Source organism: Aptenodytes forsteri, unplaced genomic scaffold, assembly GCF_000699145.1.
Source record: "Aptenodytes forsteri isolate BGI_AS27 unplaced genomic scaffold, ASM69914v1 Scaffold679, whole genome shotgun sequence".
Classification (NCBI taxonomy): domain Eukaryota; kingdom Metazoa; phylum Chordata; class Aves; order Sphenisciformes; family Spheniscidae; genus Aptenodytes; species Aptenodytes forsteri.
In genome coordinates, this window is record NW_008795924.1 from 746,149 (window position 1) to 769,559 (window position 23,411).

The 23,411-nt window shown below is 42.5% G+C and overlaps 1 protein-coding gene across 1 annotated transcript; it reads left to right on the forward strand.

Moving 5' to 3' along the window:
* The first annotated feature begins 1,947 nt into the window (after positions 1 to 1,947).
* Positions 1,948 to 22,776, forward strand: CEP63 (centrosomal protein 63). Its single transcript, XM_009284963.2, has 14 exons — positions 1,948 to 1,991; positions 3,709 to 3,889; positions 5,857 to 5,952; positions 8,210 to 8,335; positions 9,209 to 9,322; positions 11,729 to 11,962; positions 12,221 to 12,366; positions 13,177 to 13,311; positions 13,944 to 14,058; positions 15,950 to 16,147; positions 16,599 to 16,685; positions 18,679 to 18,884; positions 19,463 to 19,769; positions 22,300 to 22,776. Exons 1-14 carry the CDS (start codon positions 1,948 to 1,950, stop codon positions 22,456 to 22,458), a joined length of 2,148 nt encoding a protein of 715 aa, XP_009283238.1. The 3' UTR covers positions 22,459 to 22,776.
* Positions 22,777 to 23,411: the final 635 nt, after the last annotated feature.

A 23,411-nucleotide genomic window follows, 5' to 3' on the forward strand; every position in this document is an offset into this window, starting at 1 on the left:
GCCCCACAGTCAGCGACCGGGGCGGCGCGGGGAGCCCGGAGCGCAGGTCGGCCCCGGGGTGTCGGGGGCTTCTCCCCGGGGAGCGGGGCTGGAAGGGCCCCGGGCAGCGCCTCGGCCTGCAGGCCGAAACGCTCCCCTTCGGGGTGTGTGTGTAAACATCGTAAGTGGTTGTTCAGTGCCGAGGCTCCCGTTGGGGAGGAATTAAAACACGGTAGGATGAGGGTGCGTCTTCCGGAGGCTATTCTGGAGAGGCCGGGTGGCGCGGCGGGCGCCCCCGCCGAGGGGACGCCGTTCCAGGTCACTTCTTGCCCCCGCGAAGCACCAGCTGGGTCGGGGTGGTTCCCACCGGGCTCCTGCCTGGCCTTGGAACAGCCGGAGATGGCATTTCCAGCGGCTGGCAGGTTGAGCTCGGGTTTAGTGGAACTTTTGGGAAGTTCTTGCTGCAACGTGGGTCGTGCTTTTGTGTTCATTGTACGCTTACTTCCAGCAACACTTTAAAATTGCATCCTACTTTGCTTTTTAAATGCAAAACAATCCCAATCTTTTCTCATGGGCAGTATTCTTAAGTCCTCATGCGTATTGTCAAATTTTCTCCACTTGACTGCTGCGATTCTTTCTTGAGTTGGGATGCTAACCCTTGTTGACTTTTAAATGTTTTATCTCTTTTTTTTGCAAATACTTCCTTTTTCTTCAATTTCAGAAGTGACAGGCCAGCTCTTGTTGCTTCAACTGTGGTTAATGGCAGAGGTTGTTTCCTCTGCTGGTATCTGTGTGGGTCTTTACTCAGTTGCCTGTAACTTGCACATCGCGACTTGCAAGCTTGAGAGGTCAAAATATAATACTAAGTCAACAAACCTGATGTAGCATAAAACTGGCTAGACGTGTCTGATTTTTAGGCTCTTCCCCCAAGCCCTGGGTAAGCTGACAAGTATGCAAAGCTGGCAGATTCAGGCATCTTGCCTTGGGGACCCTGCTTAAAGCCTAACAGAAGCAAGAGTAGATGCTGTCTGGCTCCTCGTGGCACTAGAGCTTTCAGTGTTGAACTGATCCCATCCTCTCACGGAAGGAGCTGCTGATAAAGGACTTGGATTCCTCTCCGGATTTTCTTTTTGAATTTTAGCAGACGTTCTCTGTGGCGGACAATGAAATCTCTCTGCTACCCACTGAAAATCAACGCTGTGTAGGTGTGATTAGAATGAAACAGAAGAGTTGCTACTGGCTGATGTCCGCTGTTGCCACCTGGAGAACTCTCCTGGAGTGCTGTCAGCAGCTCTAGGGAACTGCTCATCTGCCCTCCTCAGTAGCTCTGCCATCAGCAGTACAACAAAGATGTTTTGCATACTGATTGAATTTTGTTAAGCACAGACAGGACCAAAGAGAGACAAAACACTATCAGAATAGGGATAGGAATTTTTTTTTTTCCTCAGTGAAATACGTATTTTCTGTATGTGTGTGTTTTAAAATACAGCTGAACTCCCAGGGAGGCCTTTGGGCTGGCCTGTTTGGAGTCCCTGCATGTTGCTGATCCTCTGCAGTTTGGTGCACCCAGGAGATGGGAGATTTGCCAGTCCCAGTGTGCTGAGTTCGTCCGTTTGCCGAACGGGCAGATTCTCTTTCACTGCTGCTGTTTGAGTTATTCCATTTATTAGATCACATGATTGTATCACTGCAATTTGATAGTGCTGAATGGTTGCATTGGGTCTCTTTTTTTGGTAGAAAAATCTGTTTTCATTTATTTGGCAGATATTTGTCTTGTAAGTTCATGAAGGTGACCATTGTTTTCCTTACCTGTAATTATGTGCTAATTGTAATTTTTTTAACTTCTTTCCTCTGTGGACTTCTGCTTGTTCTGCAGTTGGATGGAGAAGTAGCCTTGTTCGTACATTGCCATGAGTGACTGCTGCTTTTCTGTACTTTCCTAGCTGCTAAAGCTACCAGGATTTGGTGATGGAGGCTTTGCTGGAAGGAATGCAAAGAAATGGGCAGGGGAGGTATGTATGCAACAGTATACACGAGTCATTCAAAATCATTTAAGTATTAACCTTCGCTCTTCAGAATCAAATCCTCTGGTATCAGACAAAGCTTCCGTTGCTTAAATAAGGGCTTTGGAGTTTGTTCACTAGCGCATGCTGGTGGACAAATACAGTGTGCAGTGTCCTTCAGCTGGTGCGGAAGCAAAGTCACTGGGTGAGCTGGCTTTGCAATAATCCCTTAATTGTTAGAAATTTAGTTTTACATCTTCCTGAAAACCTTACCTCTTTTTTTTGTTGTAGTTCTAAACTCTTCTTACCATCTTAACATCAGGAGCAGTAGTAATTAAAGGTGTGAATAAATATTTTTTTTTGTAACATCCTTGCAAGGTTAATGAGATGTGACTTTGTTATCTGTTTTTATTGAAAACATCTGATTATTTCCTGCTTGTGTTGAAACTGCAGAGTCCCATTCATCTCTGAAGAATCTTTAATGTTATGTCTTAGGTGAAAGTATCTAGACTTTTGGATCCCCGAGAGAGACTGTAGTGCAAATAATGGAAAAAAATGTTTTATGTGTTAAACAAGTGTGAAGCAAAAGTTACTGATGCCATTTTCATAGTCATCTTTGAGAATGTGACTCAAGTTTACTGATACCGTATCTTCTACAGAGAACTGGTTGCAGAAATCAAGTTTAGACGTTGCTTTATATTAGCAGATGCTGTGAAGGAAATGTTCTTGCTTTGCATAATAGCTGCTAATTTTTGGCTACCTCGCAGGACAGGGTGAACTTCAAATTTAACTGATCTTGGCTCCTTTAAGAAGTGCATCTTTCCCTATAGAAAAACTGCCAAGTTGTGAAGTGTGCATATGCTCTGGAGGAACAGCGAAATTTCAATCCCTTAACCTATTGATTTCCATTTCTTTTCAGTGCTTCCTGTTTGACAGGCAAATTAAAGGGGTAAAGATCATCATGGAGTTCACCGTCCTCTAGGGCTGTATCTTGCAAGACTTAATATTGTCCCTGGCTTAGCAGCTTGTGAAGTTTTAGAGGAGTTAGTTGAATTGACTTCAATAATTACTGCACCAAATTAGAAATTGCAGCGTCGCTAGGGAGCATGCTCTCCCCAATGGATTGCGAATGTTTTATTCTTCATTATCATGTTGTCATCCAACCCCCTCTACTTAGGGGTTTGTCTGCATTTGTGATAAACTTCTGTTTTCAGGAGCTGATAGCTTGGCTGTAAGATTTCTCTGGTGACTGAAACTTGGTATAAAATGCCTCTGCCTGGAGAGCAATTAAGGCATAGGATAATATAAGGATAAAACATGCTCCGGTTTACTTAGATAATGCATAGTACTGAGACAAAAGATAAGTGTTTATAAGTTCTTGTAATGGTTCTCTGTATAGAAGACAACCCCCCTACATTTAAAGTGTGTAGGTCATTTGTTTTCACTGGGATTTCACAAGTATTCTTCGCTGGTCATTGCCAAATTTAGATCTCTGCCCAGTGATACGAACATACCACTTGTGAGATGTTTCATTAGAGAATGGGATGAATGCGTAAGTATTAAACACATTTCTCTGCAAGCTAATTTGCATAGCGTTCAAAGCACTGCATGTGCAGAGTTGGTCCTTTGGTGCAAGTCAGTTTGTTCTGCTGACTTTGTTGGTATGGGACACTAGACCTGTGTTGGGTGGTGCCTGCTTTGTAACTTCAAGCTCTTTCCCTTCCAGCAGTGGGTTCTTGACTTCCTGTGAGGCTGAGCTGCAGGAGCTGATGAAGCAGATCGACATTATGGTGGCTCACAAGAAATCTGAATGGGAAGGACAGACACAGGCTTTGGAAGCTTGCCTGAGTGTTCGAGAGCAGGAACTTTCCTCTGCCAGGGCTGCTCTGCAGGAAAAATATAAGGAGGTACTGCTTCAGGTTCATAGTTTCCTTATCAGTGTTGACCTGTGTGTTTTACATGTTACAAATACAATATAAAGCCTGAACCTACATTTCAGAGTTTGACTTTGCATGGACGTGTGTTTTGGGTATTGTTTCATCAGTTTTGATTTTTTTTTTTTTAATGTTTAAATGCTAAGCCGAAGCAAGGGGTTAACTTTAGCAAATAGCTGTGCTAAGCAAAACAGGAGCCTGTCTCATAATTGGAAATCAGGAATAGAATTTACAAAGGAGCCTGTTGGAACAAGATGTCTGATTCATAATTCAATCAAAGTCAAGTGATCAACTCCCTAAGGGTTGGTGGAAGTCCACAGACTGAATTGTCAGAGTTTCTAGAGAGAACCCAGAGATGCTGAATCTGGATACAACAGTAATTGACAGCCCAGCAATGCGCAGTCATTGGTAGAACGAACATTTAGTGGTGTAAGCTACACCAAGATATTGCTGGGAGATTCTCCAAGGACTATTTTATGCAGCTCAGGTTTTGTAGGCTTTAATTAAAGGCTTGGGGGAAGTGCACCAAATTTCTGTATCAGTGGAGAAGTATCAGTAAGTGAAGTTTTTGCATAGGGTGTGGACCATAAACTTTCTCTTGTGCAAATGAGTTGATGTATGTTTTCTTGGATCAGAGGAAACCGGCAGGAGTCTGGGTGGCTATATCTTAAGATCTAGCCACATTCACTTTTTGTGAAAGTGTTTAAAATTTGTCCTTATATTTATAGCTGCTGTGTCCTATCTTTTGGCAGACTCTTTGCTACAAACTGTGTTTTGGCAGCTTTCTAAGGAAGTTGCTTTGACTTCTTGGGTCGAAAGCCAGCTGATAACTGCACAAGCAGTTGGGTTTTTTGGGTGCCTGTACAACTATACTATAGCTATTCTTACATCCTCAGAATTACCCAAGTATTGCTGTAGATTTTAGTAATTTGGTGTGGAATCTAGTAAAATAAAGGGAAATGTGACAGGCTGTAGCAACAGTGGGTTAAGAACTCTGTAGTTTCTTGTTAATGCGGTCAGGTGCTTCTACTGGGCTGGATGGCAAGTTTTGGAATTAATGTCTTTGTTACAGGGTTATTAAATCTGGAGTCATGCCACAGGATTTTCATTTGCAAGAACTGTCATTTTTATCCTATAGGTTAGCATTGTTATTATCAATTGTGTTTTCTCAAGACACTTTTGAAATTACCACCAAAAGCAAACATTGATTTCAAAACTGAACTGTAAACTATGGTTAGAGTCACTACTGGAGTATATTCATGCTTTTGGTTTACTCATATGAATTTTCTGTTATGATTTCTTTTAATTTGTTGGCTTGCTGTCCTTTGGACCTACAGTTAGAAAGGTGGCCACTTTGGATTGCGGATGTGAAAAAGATGGGGTGGGAGTAGGGGGGGGAACTAAAAAATGAGTCACAGGAGTATTTGAATCAATGTAAGGGAAGTCTTCCCCATGAGTTTCAAAGCCCCATTTCTTTCTGTGTCCCCCTCATGTCCATGTATTATTTGGAATCTCTGCTTCACCCGAGTGTAGTAAGATAATGACATGGTCATCTTTTCTCTTGGTAGATAGGTTGAAATCATAATGCATGTTTATGAAGAATTTGATGAAAATGCCAGATAAAAATAGCCTTTTGACACAAGCCCAAACTGTTGGTTTCATCCCAAACATGAAAGCCAGAAACTGGCTCAAAACAAGAGACCAGAATAGAAACAATTCTGGCCCCAGCCTACCAAAGATTTAGGCATAGACTTAATCTGATTCATAGTGAGTAACTCCATTGAAATGTGCAGTTGTTAGCAGAATTAGGATCTTTTTAATAGTCATTTATCACTCCTACTATAATGTATATTTATAAAATGAAAGCTAATTCCAGTACCTACTGACTATAAAGTCCACTTCTGTTGTTTTATTTATTTGCTTTTTAACTCTTCATTCAGGTTGGCATGTTGCGTCACCAGGTAGAAGGCATGGAAAAAGCTAAACAGGACATGGTTAGAGAATATGAACAACAGCTGAAGAAATTTCAAGAGGAGGTGAGTTGCAAAAAGAGAAGATTGGTTTTTAGTTCCCAGTTGATGTATGATCTGATAGGTGAAATATTTTGTGTCATTGCTTTTGTTTTAAAACCATGGCATTTAAACTTCCCATTCTTTTATTGTTTATGCTCTTACAAAAAAGAGCATTAAGTGTAGACAAAGTAATATTTTTATGCTTCATTAGGCCTGTTTTTTGCAATTCGGAGGAACTTGGTGACAAACAGAAAACTGTTGGAGTAGAAATGTGTAGTAAATGTATTGGTGCAGTTTTCATGTGTTAGACATCTGCATAAGTTTACGGCAAAAATGTCCTGTGTTTGCCTATCCTAGTCACCGTAGTGCTTGTTCTGAAGTTGCCGTGGTTACAGGAAGCAGCAGTTTGCTCTTTCAGCATTTCCTGAAATTAAAAAGGTGGTGGTGTAACTGGCCTTGATCATATGAGGTGAAGAGATGAGAATGGTATGTAGTCTCATTTTCTTTTTGCCTCCATTGACTCTGAATTTGTTCGTAAGGATTTTGTTCTCTCAAGGCATATTAGTCTTAATACACTTAATAAAAACAAAGTATACTTAGAAAATATTTTTTGAAAATAATTTCGGAGCTTTCATCTCAAAAAGCTTCTTATTCACCTCAAGGTGGTACATGTGGAATGTCCTGCAGGTCGTATAACAGCATTCCATGTTTATGCCTTAACTCTTTGCCTGTCTCCACTTGCTTGTCAGTAGCAGTGAGTTAAATGGCATGAACAGCTAGTAGAGTATTGACCTGTTTTCTCTGGAGGGTTGGGCCTAGTTCATGCTCACTGTAAGCCATAAGTTAAATTAATTTGGTAGTCTCTGCTTTGAGGACAGAAGGCATCTGTCCTCATTTAAAACACCTTACTATTCAGTATGACTAACAGTCTTCATTCACTAGATGTTCCCACTGGAATTGTGGATAAGCTGCAAAGCAAAGCTGAGGTGCATTGGCAGATCTGCGTAAATTGCTAAGGCTAAAATACAGTGTGTGTGTTGTGGCCAAAATTGCAATGTGTTGGTATTTTACCCACACAGTATTAACGTAGATGACATTAAGCTCCAATATTCCTCAGTCTTCTGTTCTTAGTACTGTTTGGGGAAATTTTTTCTGTCTTGGTTTACCACCATTACCAGTAAAATTACAGGTACAGCGTCTAACTCACTGAGACTGTTGAAAGAATAAACCTGTAATCTCTTGATGTGTTTGGCAAAAGATGTTCGTACATTAACTGTAAGCCTGTACGTCTGTCCATTCCCACTGAACGTGCCTAAGTACGCTGCTGACTCAGGGCTCTGGAGAACCTTTTGTGACCAGTGCATGAGGTCTTGATTCAGATGTTTTTTCTTCTCATGATCCTTCTGTTCATCCATGGGCTTAGCTTTCTCCATCAGTGAAATGCGAATGATGACTTCTGAGATTCATGTGGCTATTTGGAAACTCTTTATTTAATAGTTGAGTTGGGGGAAGCTCATCAGATGGAAAATTCTGTGCAAGTTGCAAGTGATTATTTGCACAGAGGGTCATCTAAATGTCAAGAGTCTTTTCCTCATTCCTGCTTCTGATACGACTTTAGCATTCTAGCAGTAGGCGTAGGAGTGATATTTTCCGTTGGCATTCTCCACTCATTGTGAAATACATGGTGTATCTAAGCAGAAAATGACAGATGAAATAGTGTTGATATTATGTATAATGGCAATTCTCAAATCTTCCTTCTCCTGCTAAGCGGAAGAGTTCCAGTTCCCACCTGAGCTTTACAAGTATATTTTAATGACATAAGAAATTGTACCTCTTTGTAGAACTACCCCCCACTCCATGTGTGGTGTGCTGTGCCCCTCTGTGTGAGGAGATCAACCACAGGTACTGCCTGCTATTACTGTGGCTGGGAGCCACCTGCAGAGAGAGGGGTACCATGCTCTTGCTGCATTAACAGCTACATGTAACCCTCCATCTTATCAATATTTTAGTCATGTTTTAACAGTGGTAAGATAGAGGTCTAGAGCTGCTGATGTCACAACTTCAGTGGCATCTTGCTACTCTTATACAACTTGGCATATTTTGCAATCCTGTTGGTACAATAGGCTCATTATACAAATAGAAGTCTTCACTTGCAAGCTGTGTGGCCTTGATTAGGGAATTGTTTGTGTGAAGACATTTTGTGTGTCTTCTTTCAAAGTGCTGTTTAATTCTTGCCTTGGGGCCTTGAACAAAGTTGTCTCTTTCACTGTATTCCTTGCAGTTGTCCAGGCTGAGGAGGAGCTATGAGAAGCTGCAGAAGAAACAACTAAGAGAAGCTAGAGGAGAAGCTAACAAGAGACAAGGGGAGGACCAGTTTGAAATGAGCCGACTGACCAGGAAGCTGGAGGTATGTAGTGAAAAAGCAAGTGCTAACCAGAATTTGTATGTATTAACTGACTTTCTGGGCTTCACTGGTGACTGAATAGTCAATTAGGAAGTGGACCATGAATCATGCTTAAAAAGTACTCTCTATCTACTCTCCAGGTGTAGCTCTTCTCAACTGCTTGTGTAATAATGGCAGTTTCCTGCACTGGGGCCTCTGAGTACACAGGATAAACTATGCCGCTGTTCTTAGACTAAATAAAAGAAAGAAGATGCTGGAAGAGTAATTAATTATGTGAATGGAATGAATTCCAGTGTGGTGAGGTTGTCATCTCACTTCTTTGAGGAGGAGGGAGCTCCATGTCAAACTACTTCTCAACCCTGTCTTATCTTTTAATCTCTGCTATGCTGAGCTCAACCACACTGAGTTTTCTTCTACTGTACCCTGAAGATGTGGCTAACAAACACATCTGACTGATGTAGTGTCCAATTCCTGGAGCAGAGATTAGCATTAAAATTCTGTAGTTCATACTTGTCATCTTAGTGATTTCAATAGCAGCATGTTTTGGAAGCTAAAGCCAGTCTGAATTGTTAAGCCTCTGACAGCAAATCCATGAAACTAGCCATGAATCTGTTAGCACTTAACATTTGTAAACAGCAATAATTGACACTGACGTTTTAACTCGGGAGGGAAAGAAATACAGCAAGCACAGTATGTGAGGGGTTTTATACTGCTGAGTTGGTGCATCAAATGGCTGGCTAATGGTTTCCCTGCTGTGGGGAAAGGTGCATGAGGATATGGTGGAAAGAGAAAGCAAACATGGATATGAACTAGAAGGGGGTCTTCTTGTCAACTGCATGGATGTACTGCTCCTAGCCACCCCTGCTGTGCTTGCAGGAGTTTCGTCAAAAATCACTTGACTGGGAGAAGCAGCGCTTGCTTTACCAGCAGCAGGTGGCATCGCTGGAAGCACAGAGGAAGGCTTTGGCTGAGCAGTCTGAGCTCATTCAGGTACAATTAATACGTGCTGAAAGTTTTTGTTTTGTTTGTGGCAGCAGGTGGGAGGGGAGGGAGGGGGAAAGAGGGAGAGACTAATGAAATCTCTCAGGCTTGAATCCAGTTTAGGTTGCCATTGAAATGACTTTTAATGTCCCGGTGGAATAAGGTTTACTTGTGTAAGTGCTGTATGGAAAAAAAGATCTGGAGTCTGTCAACAGAGGTTAGATAAACCTTGTGCAGTGCTCTCTGCCACCCCTCCACCCCTCCAATTAGTAGAGAAGATAGTAGGATGAAGCTTTCCCTAGGAGACAGAGGCCACAGCATATGACACTTTAAAATAGCTGTTACATCATGTGGTCTAGTTCAAAGCTGTGTACCTGCCAGTAGCTAAATATGTACCTTGTAGGTCCAGCTCAGAGGATGATGTTGGAAAATAGTCTTCCCCTATGACAGATACTTCTGCAAAGTACTGAAGTAACAGCAGTTTTCAGCCCTCCCTTTTTTTTTTTTTAAAGTCTCTTAAAGGCAACAAGTAGTGGGGCTGCTGTTCCTGAAAAGCTAATCATTTGGTGAGTTAGTGGTGCTGCAGCAGAGCAAGATGAATTGACCTAGAGCACAGCTGTGAAGTCATACTGACACAATCACAGCAGACACTGATAAGAAGCTCTTGCTGGGGGCTTTACACTTAATGGGCTCCTGAGTTGCTCTTGAGTGGAAGCTCCTGCAAGGAGGAAGCTTGTGATGACAGGATTGAAGCTGGCTCTGACAGGGGCTTTGTGAGAGGCTGACACTAGTAGATCTACAAATGCAGAGAGAGTCATTGAGCAGAAGGTCTTGCTGCTCTGCTGTCTTTGTATCATTGATAGCTCAATTGTCTGAGAACAGATGTGTCCTTGGAGTGCAGGCTAGTATACTGGAGTGCAGAGGAACTCCTCTTACTGTGCAGCAGAAAAGCAGGAATTTGGGGAGATTTTTCCTAAGCGGTATAGATGACTTAGGTGCGTAGGTACTGTGAACAGACCGCCTGAATCCTCAATTTCTTTGAAAAGCCCAGCATGAAAGTGCTAAATTTTTGCCTTGGATGTTTCTATGCATTTTGTATGCTTGGTTGTTTTTCTGGCACAAGGTCAAGCTGAGATCTGTCACCATGGAGTGCTTCCCCTTTCTCTTCTTTCAGCTGGCTTCCCCTCATCTTTCAGTGCAGCTTAGGGAAGCCTGTCATTCTTACCCAGTGATGAGCACCTTCCTGTAGCACCTGCAGCCTTTAAAGTCAACAGGTGAAACTTGGAATTCTGTGCTGTCCTGCATGTTCTGTGGCTGGAAATAAGAGATAGCTTAAATGTTTTCTTAATACAGAAATAAATATTCAGGTAGTTTCATACTCTGGTTTCTTGGGTGGAGAAAGGCTGTACTTTAAACTCTTGCCCCTCCTGATTACCTTTTCTGTCATGACTATTCAAATAATGAAAAGACTGTAATCAAAATTATACCATAGTCTTCCAAATGCACAGTTCCTATAGTTTTCTCAGTTATAAGGCATTATATGTCAGGCAATAAATCAAGGCATGTGGTGATTTAGAAGCTGGCAGGAATTGCTACTCTTAGAAACTGGGGCTAAAGGACTACTCAAATATTTTGTTTCAGCTTTTAAAAATTATAAGGTACTATACAAAAAGGGAATATATGAAGTCAATATTCTTAGACGCTTATATGAGAGCTGGCTTGTTAAATTTCATCAGCTAGCTACATGGAAAGAAATGCTATGAAATAAAGTATTGTGCCTATAAATAATAGAGCATGTATTGTTTGCTAGTATTATGTTCCTTATAACTTTTTTTTGTCTGCCATTAAAACAATGAAACATTCAAAGTGAGCATTCTCACAAGTTGTTAGAACCAGATATTTACTGCATAAAGCAAAACATAATTGACTGTTACACCCAGTTTGGTTTTTGATCTGTTTGGTGGTTGTGTTTTTTTGTTTTGTTTTTTTTTCATTGTGCTCCAAGAGCTGCTTTCTGTCCTGGTGTGGAATTAACAATTGGGTAATCTTTAGCTTGTGTGTGGTATTTGCAAACCTTCTTACATGCTGCCGTTTCTCCTGTTCTAGCCTTAGAGCAAAAAATAGTAGGCAGCTTTGTTCTTAGACAGTTCATGCTTGGACAACTTGAGTGACTTGAGATCTCCTTTTCCCAGATTCTCTTTGAACCCCTTTTGGAATCAGAGGGCTCCCTCCCCCCTTTTTTTTTTTTTCTTTTCTATTCTGTTTGCCTTCAGAAGTTTTACCCATTGTGTAATCCTGGAACAATACTTTCCCTAATTCGCTGAAAGGTAGTGTTGCTTACTTTGAGGATGTGACTTGTTACACAAAGAAAACAGTAGTTGTTTTGAATGAATGCAAACCAATTGCTCTTAGCAGACTCAGCTTGCCAATCGGAAGCAGATTCTGGAGTCAGTGGAGCTGGCTAGCAGATCGGAAATCCAGCACTTAACCAGCAAGCTGGAGAGGGCCAACGATGCTATCTGTGCCAATGAGTTGGAGGTGGAGAGGCTTAACATGAGAGTGGATGACCTGACTGAAAACAATCGAATGATTCTGGAAGATCAGCAAAGAGTTCAAGAAGAATTAAGGCAATCCAAGAAAATGTTAGAGGTCAGTGGAGGAACTGTTGGAAACTAAATATAAAGCAGTGCTTGGGAGAAGTAGCAGGAAGGCTCTTCATTCCAGAGCTCCCATCTCCTTCTAGAGCCTTTGTAAAGTTCCTGATTGGCCTCAAGGCTGGCTTTGTACCCATGTGGTGCTCTGCAGTATTTCCAAGGATTCCTTAAAAATCTGATCAACCTCTCTTCGCCCTACAACAAACTGATTTGGTCCATCTTGCAACAGTCATTCCTTCTGCCTCCCATGCAGGTGCTACAGGATGAGAAGATGGAACTTAGAGCCACGCTGCAATCTCAGGAAGATTTCATTGACAGCTCCAAGCTGCACCAGGAACAGTTACAGAAAGAGCTGGCCAGGGTGACTGAAACTCTTTGCACAAAAGAACTCCTCATCAGGTAGCATCTGTGCCTCACTGGTACTTATGCTCTTGAATCCAGAGCTATATTCCAGGTTCTCCCACTGAGGATGGTAGAAGCATTTTCATACAGCTGGATCTGTATTGGTTGATATATAGAATGGTATGCTGTAATTTCTCACAAGTGTTGTGCTTCCTTGCAGCATTTGCCAAGTTGCATTGCTTTTGAAATCAACTGATACTCAATGAAGAGTGTGGAAGGAATCAGCTTTCTACTCAGCTAGGTTTCTGGAGGCAGCACAGGGCTTTTGAGCTTTTCAGCTTTTTTTCCCCCCAGGCATTTTCAGTCAAGTGCTGGAGGCCTTTCAGGATTTGATACTGTGCTTATTAATATAGGTGAAAGTTCTCACCGATTTAATGATGTCAGATTAGGGTCTTGGTAAAGTAACTACGTATGTGACAAAATCATCTTGGCCTTCGCCTTTTGCACTGGCAACATGCAAAAGCTTATAGGGTTCTGATGGCCATGTCAAAAGGTTTTGGTGTATGTTACCTAACAGCCACATGGTTTCTTGCAAGCTGGATGTCTGCTAATGGCAGGGAGACTGTCTGGATCAGGGAGGCCAACATCAAAATAGGATGTAGTCTTTTTTTAATCAGCCTGAACTCAAATAGGGGGCTGTCATCCAGCTGGTATGTGTGTTTATTCACAATGCACACAGGTGTCACCTAGTGTTGGGTTTTGTGTATTTTTCAGAGAATTCCAAGAAAATGGTGGTTATGTTCCCCATATTAGTGAACTCAGACATGACTTTTCTGTGCTGAGATTAAAGTTCATATCTCTGCTTAGGGCCTTGGAGGAACGCTTGCAAGAGAAACAATTGTCTTCTCCCGGGCTGGAGCTGGAGCATATACTACTGCGGCTGGATGTTGCCCAGAAGAAGGAACAGCACTTACAGTCAGAAGTGACTCACCTTGAGAACAGGTAGCCGACTGCTTGCTTCCCCTGGATGTGCAATGAAACTTGGATAATAATATAATACCTAATATATTGTATTCATCAAGTTAACCAGTCCCACTGATTTTTGTAGGCTTATTTTAAATATCAAAAGGCTGAAGAAATCAAATGCTATTCATTTTGCAGTTTAATAGTGAGACTGTTTTGCTAATTGGTTGGCTGCTTTTCACTGCACACTGTGGGTGTTTTCAGTGTTTTAGCTTGCTTAGGCTTAGCACCTTCACTGGTAATAGGTTAAGGAGTCTTTGTTAGTCAGCTGGTAAGAACCAGATCTAGACCTTACTGTGAAATAAGAATTATAAACAAGTCTTCCTCTCTGAGTTTGTAGTTTTCAGACTAATTTTGCATGGGAAGTTTGTAATCTTAGAATGGCAAAGAAATAAACAAGAAACAGCTATTATCTGTTAGATCAGTTTCCTGATCTCCTTTGAAATTATTTTGGTAAACAAAACCAAAGGATTGGTAAGGAACTTCTAGGTTAAGAGTCCAGTTTCTGTTATGACAGACATAGGAGTCTGCTTGGAAGATCAAAGTTTCTCTGACCATGTCCTCCTTCTTGGGGTATTCTACTAATCTGTAGTTTTACATTTGGCACCCAGCCTAGTGTCTTCAAATGCAAGGTGTGTACAGCTGAGTGAAGAGCTGGATGAGAATATCAAAGAGCTGCAGTCAATGGAAGAACACCATACTGAGTCAAAGGCAGAGATTAAAAAGGTAATGTCACTTTGTTCCTGGAGAGTGGGAAAGGCACTTGTGGAGTTAGCTGTTGCTGTGTGTGTCATGTGCCTCAGCAGAGACTGCAGTGTGCAGTTAGCAAAGCTCTAAATGGGATCAAAGGCCAGGAGTGTTGTGGAGGCAGTGATATGCTGAAGGGTAAGCAGCAGATCAGACAGAGGAGGAGTTGAGAGGATGGGTTTGCAGGTTTCTATACATGGCTGTGTGGTTTACTTTGTGAGCATCTGTTAGGCCTACCCCTACATCATGCAGTACTTCTCTACAGTGTGGAGATACTTGAATTAGTGCTGGAGGGACAAATACGCAAAGAAATGAAGGCCTGGAATTCTGAGTTTAAGCCTAATACAGGCTCCCAACAGGATGAAAAACAGGGAGGGAATGGGTTTTGCTGTAATAATGACCTATCACACTTGAGACAGGGCTTCAAATGTGTTCTCGTCCATATGTGAATAAGGGAGTTTGTTTCAGGCTTGATACTTAGACATGAACCAGGGTCTGGAAGAAATGGAGCAGCTCGTCTGCCGTGAGAACCTCACCCTAGTGCTCTGTACACCCAAGGGAGGCATGCCCTCCAAAAGGCTTGACTTTTAATAATGGTCTAGATCAGTTAGTGTGAGAGCTTTCACTGGTGCATGGTTAGAGTAGAAACCTTGTTGGACTTGAGTGGAAAACCTCACTTCTGTGAAAATCTTTCATTCTTTATTCTGAATGTACAGAGGTGCAGATCTTGCCAGAGATGCATGCTTGGTTACACATTTAAACAGCCACACAATAAATGAATCTCCTACAGGCTGCTAGGGAGGAAAGAGAGATTTATTATGGTTGTTTCTATTTTATATACTTGGGAGGCATTGAGGTAACATGGAGATAAATCACCATATGTATAGTATTTACATGGCTAGGCAGAGATCATCTGGTTCAGTTTTCTAAAATGCTTGTAATTCTCAGAAAAATCCTGGAGGTTTGGGTAGCTAATATTTCTGGCTAATGGAATGCAATACTAGGGAAGAAATTATGCTGTGTTGTTGTTCTGTTATGCCACTGAATAAATATATGGTGTGCCTACCAGAATATTATATGCAATTCAGGTCTGCCATCTCAAAAAGGATTGAGTAAAACAAGATAAGATATGGAAAAAGGTGACCAAAAGGATGGAGTGTTTTTTATACAAGGAACAGCTGAATGGAATAGGACTTACCAAACTGGAAAAGAGATAAATGAGATTGAACATACTAAAAATAAAATCATGCCTGTCATGTGGAAAGTAAATAGGGAGTGATTATTCTCCCATAATGCAGGGACTATGGGTCATCAAATGGAGTTATGAAAATAAAGAGGTATATTTTTACCCTGTGCATAGCTAGCTTGTGGAAGTTTGCCATGGGTTGGCTTTAGTTGTGACAAGCTGATATCGATTCAGAAGACTTAGGACAAATTAGTGGAAGAAAAGTCTGGCTAGAGCTATTTAAAGATACCATCTCTGCCTCAGGAAGGCAGAGTGGCAAATTGCAAGGTTATATTATGAAAGTGTTATGGTGCTTGCCCAGTGATGGTAAACCCTTGGGTGTCTGTTGTTGGCCATGGAGGTAGAATGGTGAGCAAAAGAGACTGTGGTTTGATCAATTATGGGTCTTCTCGAGTACTCCACAGCATAACTTAGGTCTTGTCCCAGTTGGCAGTTTATGGTGTGGAAAAGGACTGAGATGAGGTGGTTTTCAATCAAGAAGGACAAGCATGCACAGAGGGCTTGTGACATAGAGCTTTTTGTTTTCCAGTACTTAGATTTCACGTTATCATGTGCAATACTTTTGCTTTTTTGCTGAAACGTCTTTCAAAAGCTCATGGGTGGTGTGTGCATATCTTCCTCCAGCTGAAAGAGCAGCTCTCTCAAGCTGAACAAACTCACAGCAGCGAGCTAGAAGGGATGAAAAGGGAAATCTCCAGGTTGACACAAGAGTTACACCAGCGGGACATCACAATTGCGTCTGCAAGTGGCTCCACATCAGACCTAGAACAACGGCTGAGAACAGAAATTGAAAGAGCAGAGAGGAAAGCGGTGGAGCACAGGGTAAAAAAGGCAGAAGACTCTTATGCTGTCTCTTTAAGGGATCTGAAGGCTTGGAATACCACCCTAGTTTTTAGCTTGTTAATAGTTTCCTTCTCTCTTCAGACTTTGAACAAAGACTTTGAGACCCTTCTGATGAAATCTTCTAATTTATGGTGTTCACTGAATCTGTCTTGCTGCTTCTTTTCAAACCTGTAACTGGCAGTCCCACAGAATTCTTTGAGATCACTCATGTTAACTAGGCCTGCATGATGACATCTTTGAAAACTAAAGTAAACGACTGTGCATGGTTATTTGTATGGCCTTCTCTGTAGGGTCTCTGCAGAACTAATGGCCCAAACCTTGCCTTGTACTCATGCTTGAATTGCGGGTGGAAAATGCCTGTAGGGTGTTGTGGGCATGTGTTGTGTTGTGTTGTTTTTTCTGAGCTTGTTGTTTGCCTCTGTCTCCTCAGGTAATTCTGGTCCAGCTGGAAACCTTGAGGCTGGAAAACCGTCATCTCTCAGAGATGCTGGAAAAAACAGAGTGCGGTATGCTAGAGGTATGCATTAGGGAGCGGAGATGGGAAGGGGCTAGCGTTGTGTGTCCCCTGCCTGGGAACCGTAATAGTCTTTGCCTAGGCCTCTCAAAATGCTTGGTAGAGTTCAGTGAACTTAAAACCCAAGCAAAAGGGGCGTTATGTGAGGAAATAAGGCCCAGAAATACTGAATGTCTTGTTCAGTCACAGAGTAGTGAGGAGAACTACAGAAACGGAGCCCTCATCTCAGTTTCTTCTCCATGGGGTCTGGCCCATGGTTTTTAGTACATTTTGTTACATTTCCATTTTATGCCAGTTTACCTCAAACCTCTGATTCTAAATCTCTGATGTCCTTTTGACCTGTCTTCGAGCTGTAACTGCTCTGGTCCTTGCAATTTCTGGGTTGAGAGCATGTTCCCCTCCTGGTGAGGAGCCATTCAGCAGGGCTGTCCCTTGCTCTCCACAGGCAGATTGCAGCCTGGGAATATGGGCTGGATGCCTTGGGGCAATGTGCCGGGAAGGGGCACTGTGGTGGGCTCCTGCTGATGTGGCACTCTTGAGGCTCAATGAGGGCAGCTCGTGCAGAGGGGAGAAGGGGAGCCTGCATGGAAGAGGTGCAGTCTTGGCAGGAATAATACCCTGAATGTAGCTGATTTTAGTGCCTGCGTGAAGGAAGAAATGGCTAGTTTGCAAGTTCTCTCTCATATAAACCAGAATGGATGCCTCACAGGGGGCAAGGACTGGATTCAGACAGCTGAAAACCTAATGGGAATATATCATCAGAGTTTTTATCCTGTCAGATCTGTGAGAAGGAAATACTCAGCTCTTAATGTTAGTTTGGGGTGATTGTCAAATGTGCCAAGTTCTTGGGAAAGTGTTGAACAAAACCTTGTGGCTGGTGAGATGGAGAAAAAACAAAGCTTTCTGGAGGGCTGATTTGAGACTGAAATGACCTAAGGCCCATTACTTTCTGCTTGAAGTGCCTGGTGGGCTTTTGCCTGCCTGACTTAGAAAAACTTGATATCAAAGTGCAAAGCAAGAAATCTGTTTGTTTTTGGGTTTGTTTTTTTTTAAAAAAAGCCCCATGGCACAGGAGCTACCTATCTTGGCCAGGTTCTCCTAATGCACATTTGGAGAGATCTTAGATACAGCAGTGATGAGAATGAATTAAGCATCTAAATTGGCAAAAAGAAAGTGGGAATGTCACAGGAGTAGAAACAATGGAAATTATATCCACCTAGCCTAGTAAGGAGAAGATGGGGAGAAGCAAGCTGTTCAGAGTTTCAAAAAGAAAAAAATAATTCTCTTTTACCAGTGAAAGTTTCTAAAGGGCTACGGGTCATCCCAGGTGGGGAGGCGTATGCACAGCCTTTCGTAATTGTTACCGTAGGCCTTTGCTAATTTGAGTGAGGGGATCTAGAATTGTTCTTGCAAACAGCTTTGCTGGTAGATCACATGGAAGGTAGTTTCTCTCTGAGAGTGGTTACTTCTTATCAACAGCTAAGCCACTGGGATATGTGTTTCTTTACACCCGTAGGAAGTATCTGGCAGAGCGTGCTACTCTGATACCTGGAGAGTTGCTCGGACTGAGACAGTTTACTGGGGGTGCCACCTGAGTGTTCCCAGCTTTGGCTGAGAGGCTTGCATCTTAGCTAAGTGAGGGAATCGTAGACTGTATATCTGGAGGAGAACTCGAGGTCATGTAGTCCTTCTCATTATCCCAAGGCCAGAGGCAGATACATCTGAACTATTCTTGGTCTATATTTTCCTGTTTTTAAAAGCATCCAGTGATGAGAGAGAATTCCTTTTCTAGGCAGATCAGCACAGCGTGTCTGGATGCAGACACAATAAGGCATATATAATTGATTTGCTCATATGAAAGCCTTGAAAATTTTGCCAGTCAAAATTGGGATTAGACGATATGCCTTAAGGAATCACTTGATGGCCTTTGCTCTGGATTTGACTATGGTGTCTTGCAAATCAGAAGTTTAGACTTCAGCCCTTCTCTGTCTATTAGGGAAAAGAGGTCACCCTAAGAGCACTCAGTGAAGACTATGCTGTTGAACTAAATAAATTAAAATCTCAGAACCAGCAATTGCAGAAGGATCTAGCAGAGGCCAGAGCAAAACTGGAGCTCACTTGGCAGGTCCGCCAGGATGAACCTGAGGGCACTGCTCAGCAGGTGCAAGACAAAGAGCCTGAGGCCAGGGATGTGCAGTACAGGTGAGTGTTGCATGACCCCAAGGATGCTGCTTCCTTATTATGAAGGAGAACAGAAGGCATGGGGATGTGTGGGTTTTTGATGATGTGCTTTATGTATAGTATCTATCTCCAGCACATAGCACATATGGGAGAACACAAAGGAGTGTTTTGGAATCTGCCTTTATGCTTTAAGTAGTGCAATAGCTTTTAGTCCCAGCTGGTTTGCTAGTCCCAGCTAGCAAAGCCAGCTAGTATTTGACTATCTTTTGACTGCCTTTGCCTTTTTCTTTGATTGAGAAGCAGTATGTGCTCTTTTTGGTGAAGGGATTAGATTTGGCCCAGGTGGCTGTGCTCCTTTCTTTTGCAGTACTAGGATGTGCAGACTGTAGTTTTTGGTATCTAAAATAGCAGAAGAGTGAGAGAGAACTCCCTAGAGACTGGATGCGCATCTGGAAGTCCTATGGAAACGAGCCAGTTTGGATTGCCAGGGCTATTAGTAACCTTTATGTTAATTGTTATCTCTGTGCAAGTTTTTGCTGAAGTTCAGCTGCTAAGAGGCAAACTGTCAAACAGTTAATGTGTTCAAACCTGCCTTCTAGGACAACTGGGGAAGCACAGCACAAACATGATGAACAAGCAGAGAGAATGCATCACAAGCCTGATGGGACTATTCAGCATCATCAAGGGGAGCCCCAGCGATGGGGGGCTGCTGAAATAGGAACTGTGACCTCTGAGACGGGTGAGCTGCCCACCCAAACCAGCAGGAAGAACTGCATGGAGTCACTTGCTTTGGGCGCCTTGCTGGGAACGGATTCTTTGCTCCATGTGCTGGATGGAAACAAAGATTTCGCAGATGAAGCATCTAAGCAGCCCATCTCAAATGATCAGAGAGAATCTGTGCCTTTGGTAAGCAGTTGTATAGAAGCTGGTTGCTATTCAACAGCTGAGAATATAGCTGGGTTCTCATCTGGTAAAAGGAGCCAGATTTTTTAATGTATGGTTTGGCTACATGCTGGATATGATTCTTTAGGCATACATCAAACTAAACAGGGAGGAAAAACCACTGCTGGATGGTTAATACTTGGACAGTGGGAGCCATGTGGTTATTATTCAGAACTCTCTGGGGAAGGGCTTTGTGTTTGGTTTAACTGATAAGCTAATTCCAGAAGCTCATGGTTCTCTCCGTACTGATGCTGTACATCAGTGTGTACCATGAACTGCTTTTGTCACATCAGAATTCTGCTTCAGCTTTTGGCTTGGGTCTGTAGTAGAGGCTCAGAGTGTATGTAGAGTGCTGAGTATTTCAACATACAGTTTCTGGGTGAATCTGAAAGCTGGTGCTGCACATCTGCATTCACTGTAATGCACGGGGTGAGTTTGACCCCTCTGAATGGGACTGCGGTAGTCATCATACTGAACTTAAAGCCACTTATGCCAGCTGATAGGAAAGCCTGAAATCAGTGCTTCACTGCACAAGGGAAGGCTATTATTTTTCCCAGTCGATGGTTATACTTTTTTAGTAGGGAGCAGTGTTGGCACCTTCTCTGACCTTTTACCTCAGCTCAGTTGCTGGAGCACTTGCCCAAGATACAGGAAATTTGGACTCGATCACTTCTTGCTTGTGGTGTTTAAGACCATATATCCCAGTACACCCTGTAATGACTAGGTTGTAGACTGACTTGAGCAGGGAGGGGAATGGAAGAGGGTCACTGACAGTAACTGTCATACCCTGGGTCAGACAGGGCTGTAGTAGTTCAGGGAGGGGAGAATCCTGGGTGCTGATCCTTGCTCCAGATGTGTTGCTACTAGCAGTCTTTGGAGTATTTTCTCCTCTGGTTGTGTGTTGTTAGCAGTGACAATAGCTATTTTGTGGGGAGCCCAGAGAAAAGTCTCTAAGGCTGATGCATAGATAAGCAGAGGCATGTCAGGTTTGTAGATTTTGACGAGGTTTACTACCAAGAATAGGTCTTGATTGTTTCAAGACTAAAGTAGCTTGTGGGCATGTCCAGAAAACAAACATTGGGAGCTTAGGGAACTGTAATATTCTAAATGGAAACTCTTCAGACTGCAGGATTGGCATTGAAGTGCGAACAGTTCCACTTCAGGGTCTGAGAAGCTCTAGGGCTTGATGTTTAGTAGAAGAGAATGTGCTGCTTTTTGTCTGAGAGGTAGAAATAAGGTTTCTGAGGAAATGCAAATATTTCTCCTGGTGTTGACTGGGACTCCCTGCTCATGGTCAGGCTCCAGTGTCTTTAAGTCAGTTCTTTTAACATTAAGAGGAGAATTCTCATCATTAGGTAATAGTGGGGTGGGAGAGATTTGCTTTTTTCCGCTTCTCTTTGTTCCTGGCTGTTGATAAAAGACCAGAAAACCATGAGACTCCAGGATTTGAAAATAACCGGTTACGTTCTCTTGCCAAGACACTGAGGCAAGTTTTCTGTAATGGAAAGCAGCCCCTTAGTAGCTTTCTAATTCACCTGCCAGCCCCTGTGCAGGAAGCTTCTCTTCATCGACTCGTAAATTAAGCCTAGTTTACAATGTTATTTTTGTAAGTTAAGAACTTGTGGGTCAGTGATGTGAGTAGCCGGAATAGTTCTTGACTGTAAAGGAAAGAATCTGGGATAGTTTATTGACCATTGCTAGCTGAACTGAAGTGGTGTTCAGTGAGCTGCGATGGGAGTTTGGTCTGTACTTCCCCTGTGGGATTGTACCAGCAACCCATTATTTCAGGGAAGAAGAGGAGGTATATGAAAGAAAGCAGAGATATCCCCAGTGCTGGTCCAGTCTGGCAGTTCTTTCCCTTCCCTGGAACCCATATTCTGAGGTGATATTGCTCACTGAGATTTTTATGAAGATGAGGAACAAGATGTAGACCTTAAGTGCGAGGCAGGACTAACACACCCAGGACAAAACCCTTGGTATTTTGTAGTGACCTTCTCTAGAGTTACGCTATGATTGCACATGCCATGTCATTCCCTCTCATTTGAAGTGGAGAGGCTGGTAATTGAAGTGAAACTCCAGTTCCCCTAAGTAACCAGTCAATTCCTATTTGATACCTCTGGAGTCAGGGTTCCACCTGTGATGTGCAACAGTTATTTAGGCACATGGAGAGCTTGTTTCTGTTCAGCTCTAGTCCCCCAGGGCCTTAGAGAGGGGAACTACTGGAATGGAAAAGTTATGTGTGCTGAGGTACTGATTTTACTCCCTGCAGTTTTGGCAAAGGCTTGGGAGGCTTTCATTGTTGGTTGGAGACTGTTGAGAGGGACATTTACCTATGATACGAGCATAAGAACTGAGTGCTTAGTCTGTCGAATAAGACAGGAATGACACAAGAGCCCTTTAGAAGCATATCTAGTTGTGTGGTTTGCAGATCAGTAGTGTTTCTGACTGAAACTCGGAATGAGAGAATACCTGATATTCCTTTGTTTCCTTTTAGTGTCCCCTGCCTACAGCTTCAGTTGGATCGATAGCTGCAAGATACCTGGAAGAAGAAGAACTAAGATCCCAGCACATCCTGGAGTGCCTAAATGCTCACATTGAGGAACTGAAAAAAGAGAGTGGGAAGATAGTGAGACAGTTTGGACACCAGGAGTAATGTTTCTTAGTGAATTTGAATGCTGGTTTACTTACATGGTTCCAAACTGTGACTGGGGAGGTAGCTATAAACCCATTGCCATTGGAGCTTGAGTGAGAGGCTGTACCTCCCACTTTGAGCTGAATCAGCAGGATGGATATTGAGGAAAGGAAACTCCTCTCTAATGTGTTTGATCTGATGGACACCACAAACGCTTCAGTCAGCTTGCTGTAGGTCAGAAAGCTGCATCAGAGGTACATGTTTGTGCAGTCACTCACAAAGAGATTATGGTGTTTTTTTAGAAGCAAACCATTTGCTAATTTTAATATAAAGTATTTTAAGTATATTTTATACATGTAAAAGCATTGAAATAAAACAAAATGGAAAAACACCTCTTTTCTTGTTCATACAAATATACAGAGTAAATCTCTTGTGGCTTATCTTGCCTTCTCATCAGGAACTTTGATCAATACCTTTTCCATCCTTTCCCTCCCAGAGTAGCTATGTTCTTCAAGGAACAAGGAATATAATTCCTATTTCCTTTAGGCTACCTGTATTTTCTCCAGTTAATTTTCCCTTTGTGGAATTTCTTAGTATTTCCAGGTTCTTCCAACTTCTGCCCTTTACTGTTTGTATAGTATCTGGCATCTTTATCTTGCCTTGCACATTGCTGGAAGTACTGCAAAATAGCTGAGGAATGAATGGCTGAATTCTGATTGTGGTCACAGCTCTTATAAAAGAAAGGAGAGTAGTTGGAACTGGAAATGAAATTGTATGGGAGGAGAACCCACAAACAAGTGAGATTCATCTGTATGGCAGATGTAATTGCAGCTGCTGTGTAGGCTGCTATCAGCCTGTTCTGAATCTAGGCAGTCTCGGACACTGTCCAGTCAAGCTGAACTGCTGCATTAAAATACATCTGTGACCTGTTTTGAGGAATATATTCAGTCCTTCCTCAAGAAAAGTAAGTTGTT

Coding starts and splice junctions, on each gene's coding strand:
- CEP63 (XM_009284963.2), top strand. CDS start 1,948: ATGGAGGCTTTGCTGGAAGGAATGCAAAGAAATGGGCAGGGGAG. Junction 9,323..11,728: donor AGCAGTCTGAGCTCATTCAG/GTACAATTAATA, acceptor TGCTCTTAGCAG/ACTCAGCTTGCCAATCGGAA. Junction 18,885..19,462: donor GCCAGGGATGTGCAGTACAG/GTGAGTGTTGCA, acceptor CCTGCCTTCTAG/GACAACTGGGGAAGCACAGC.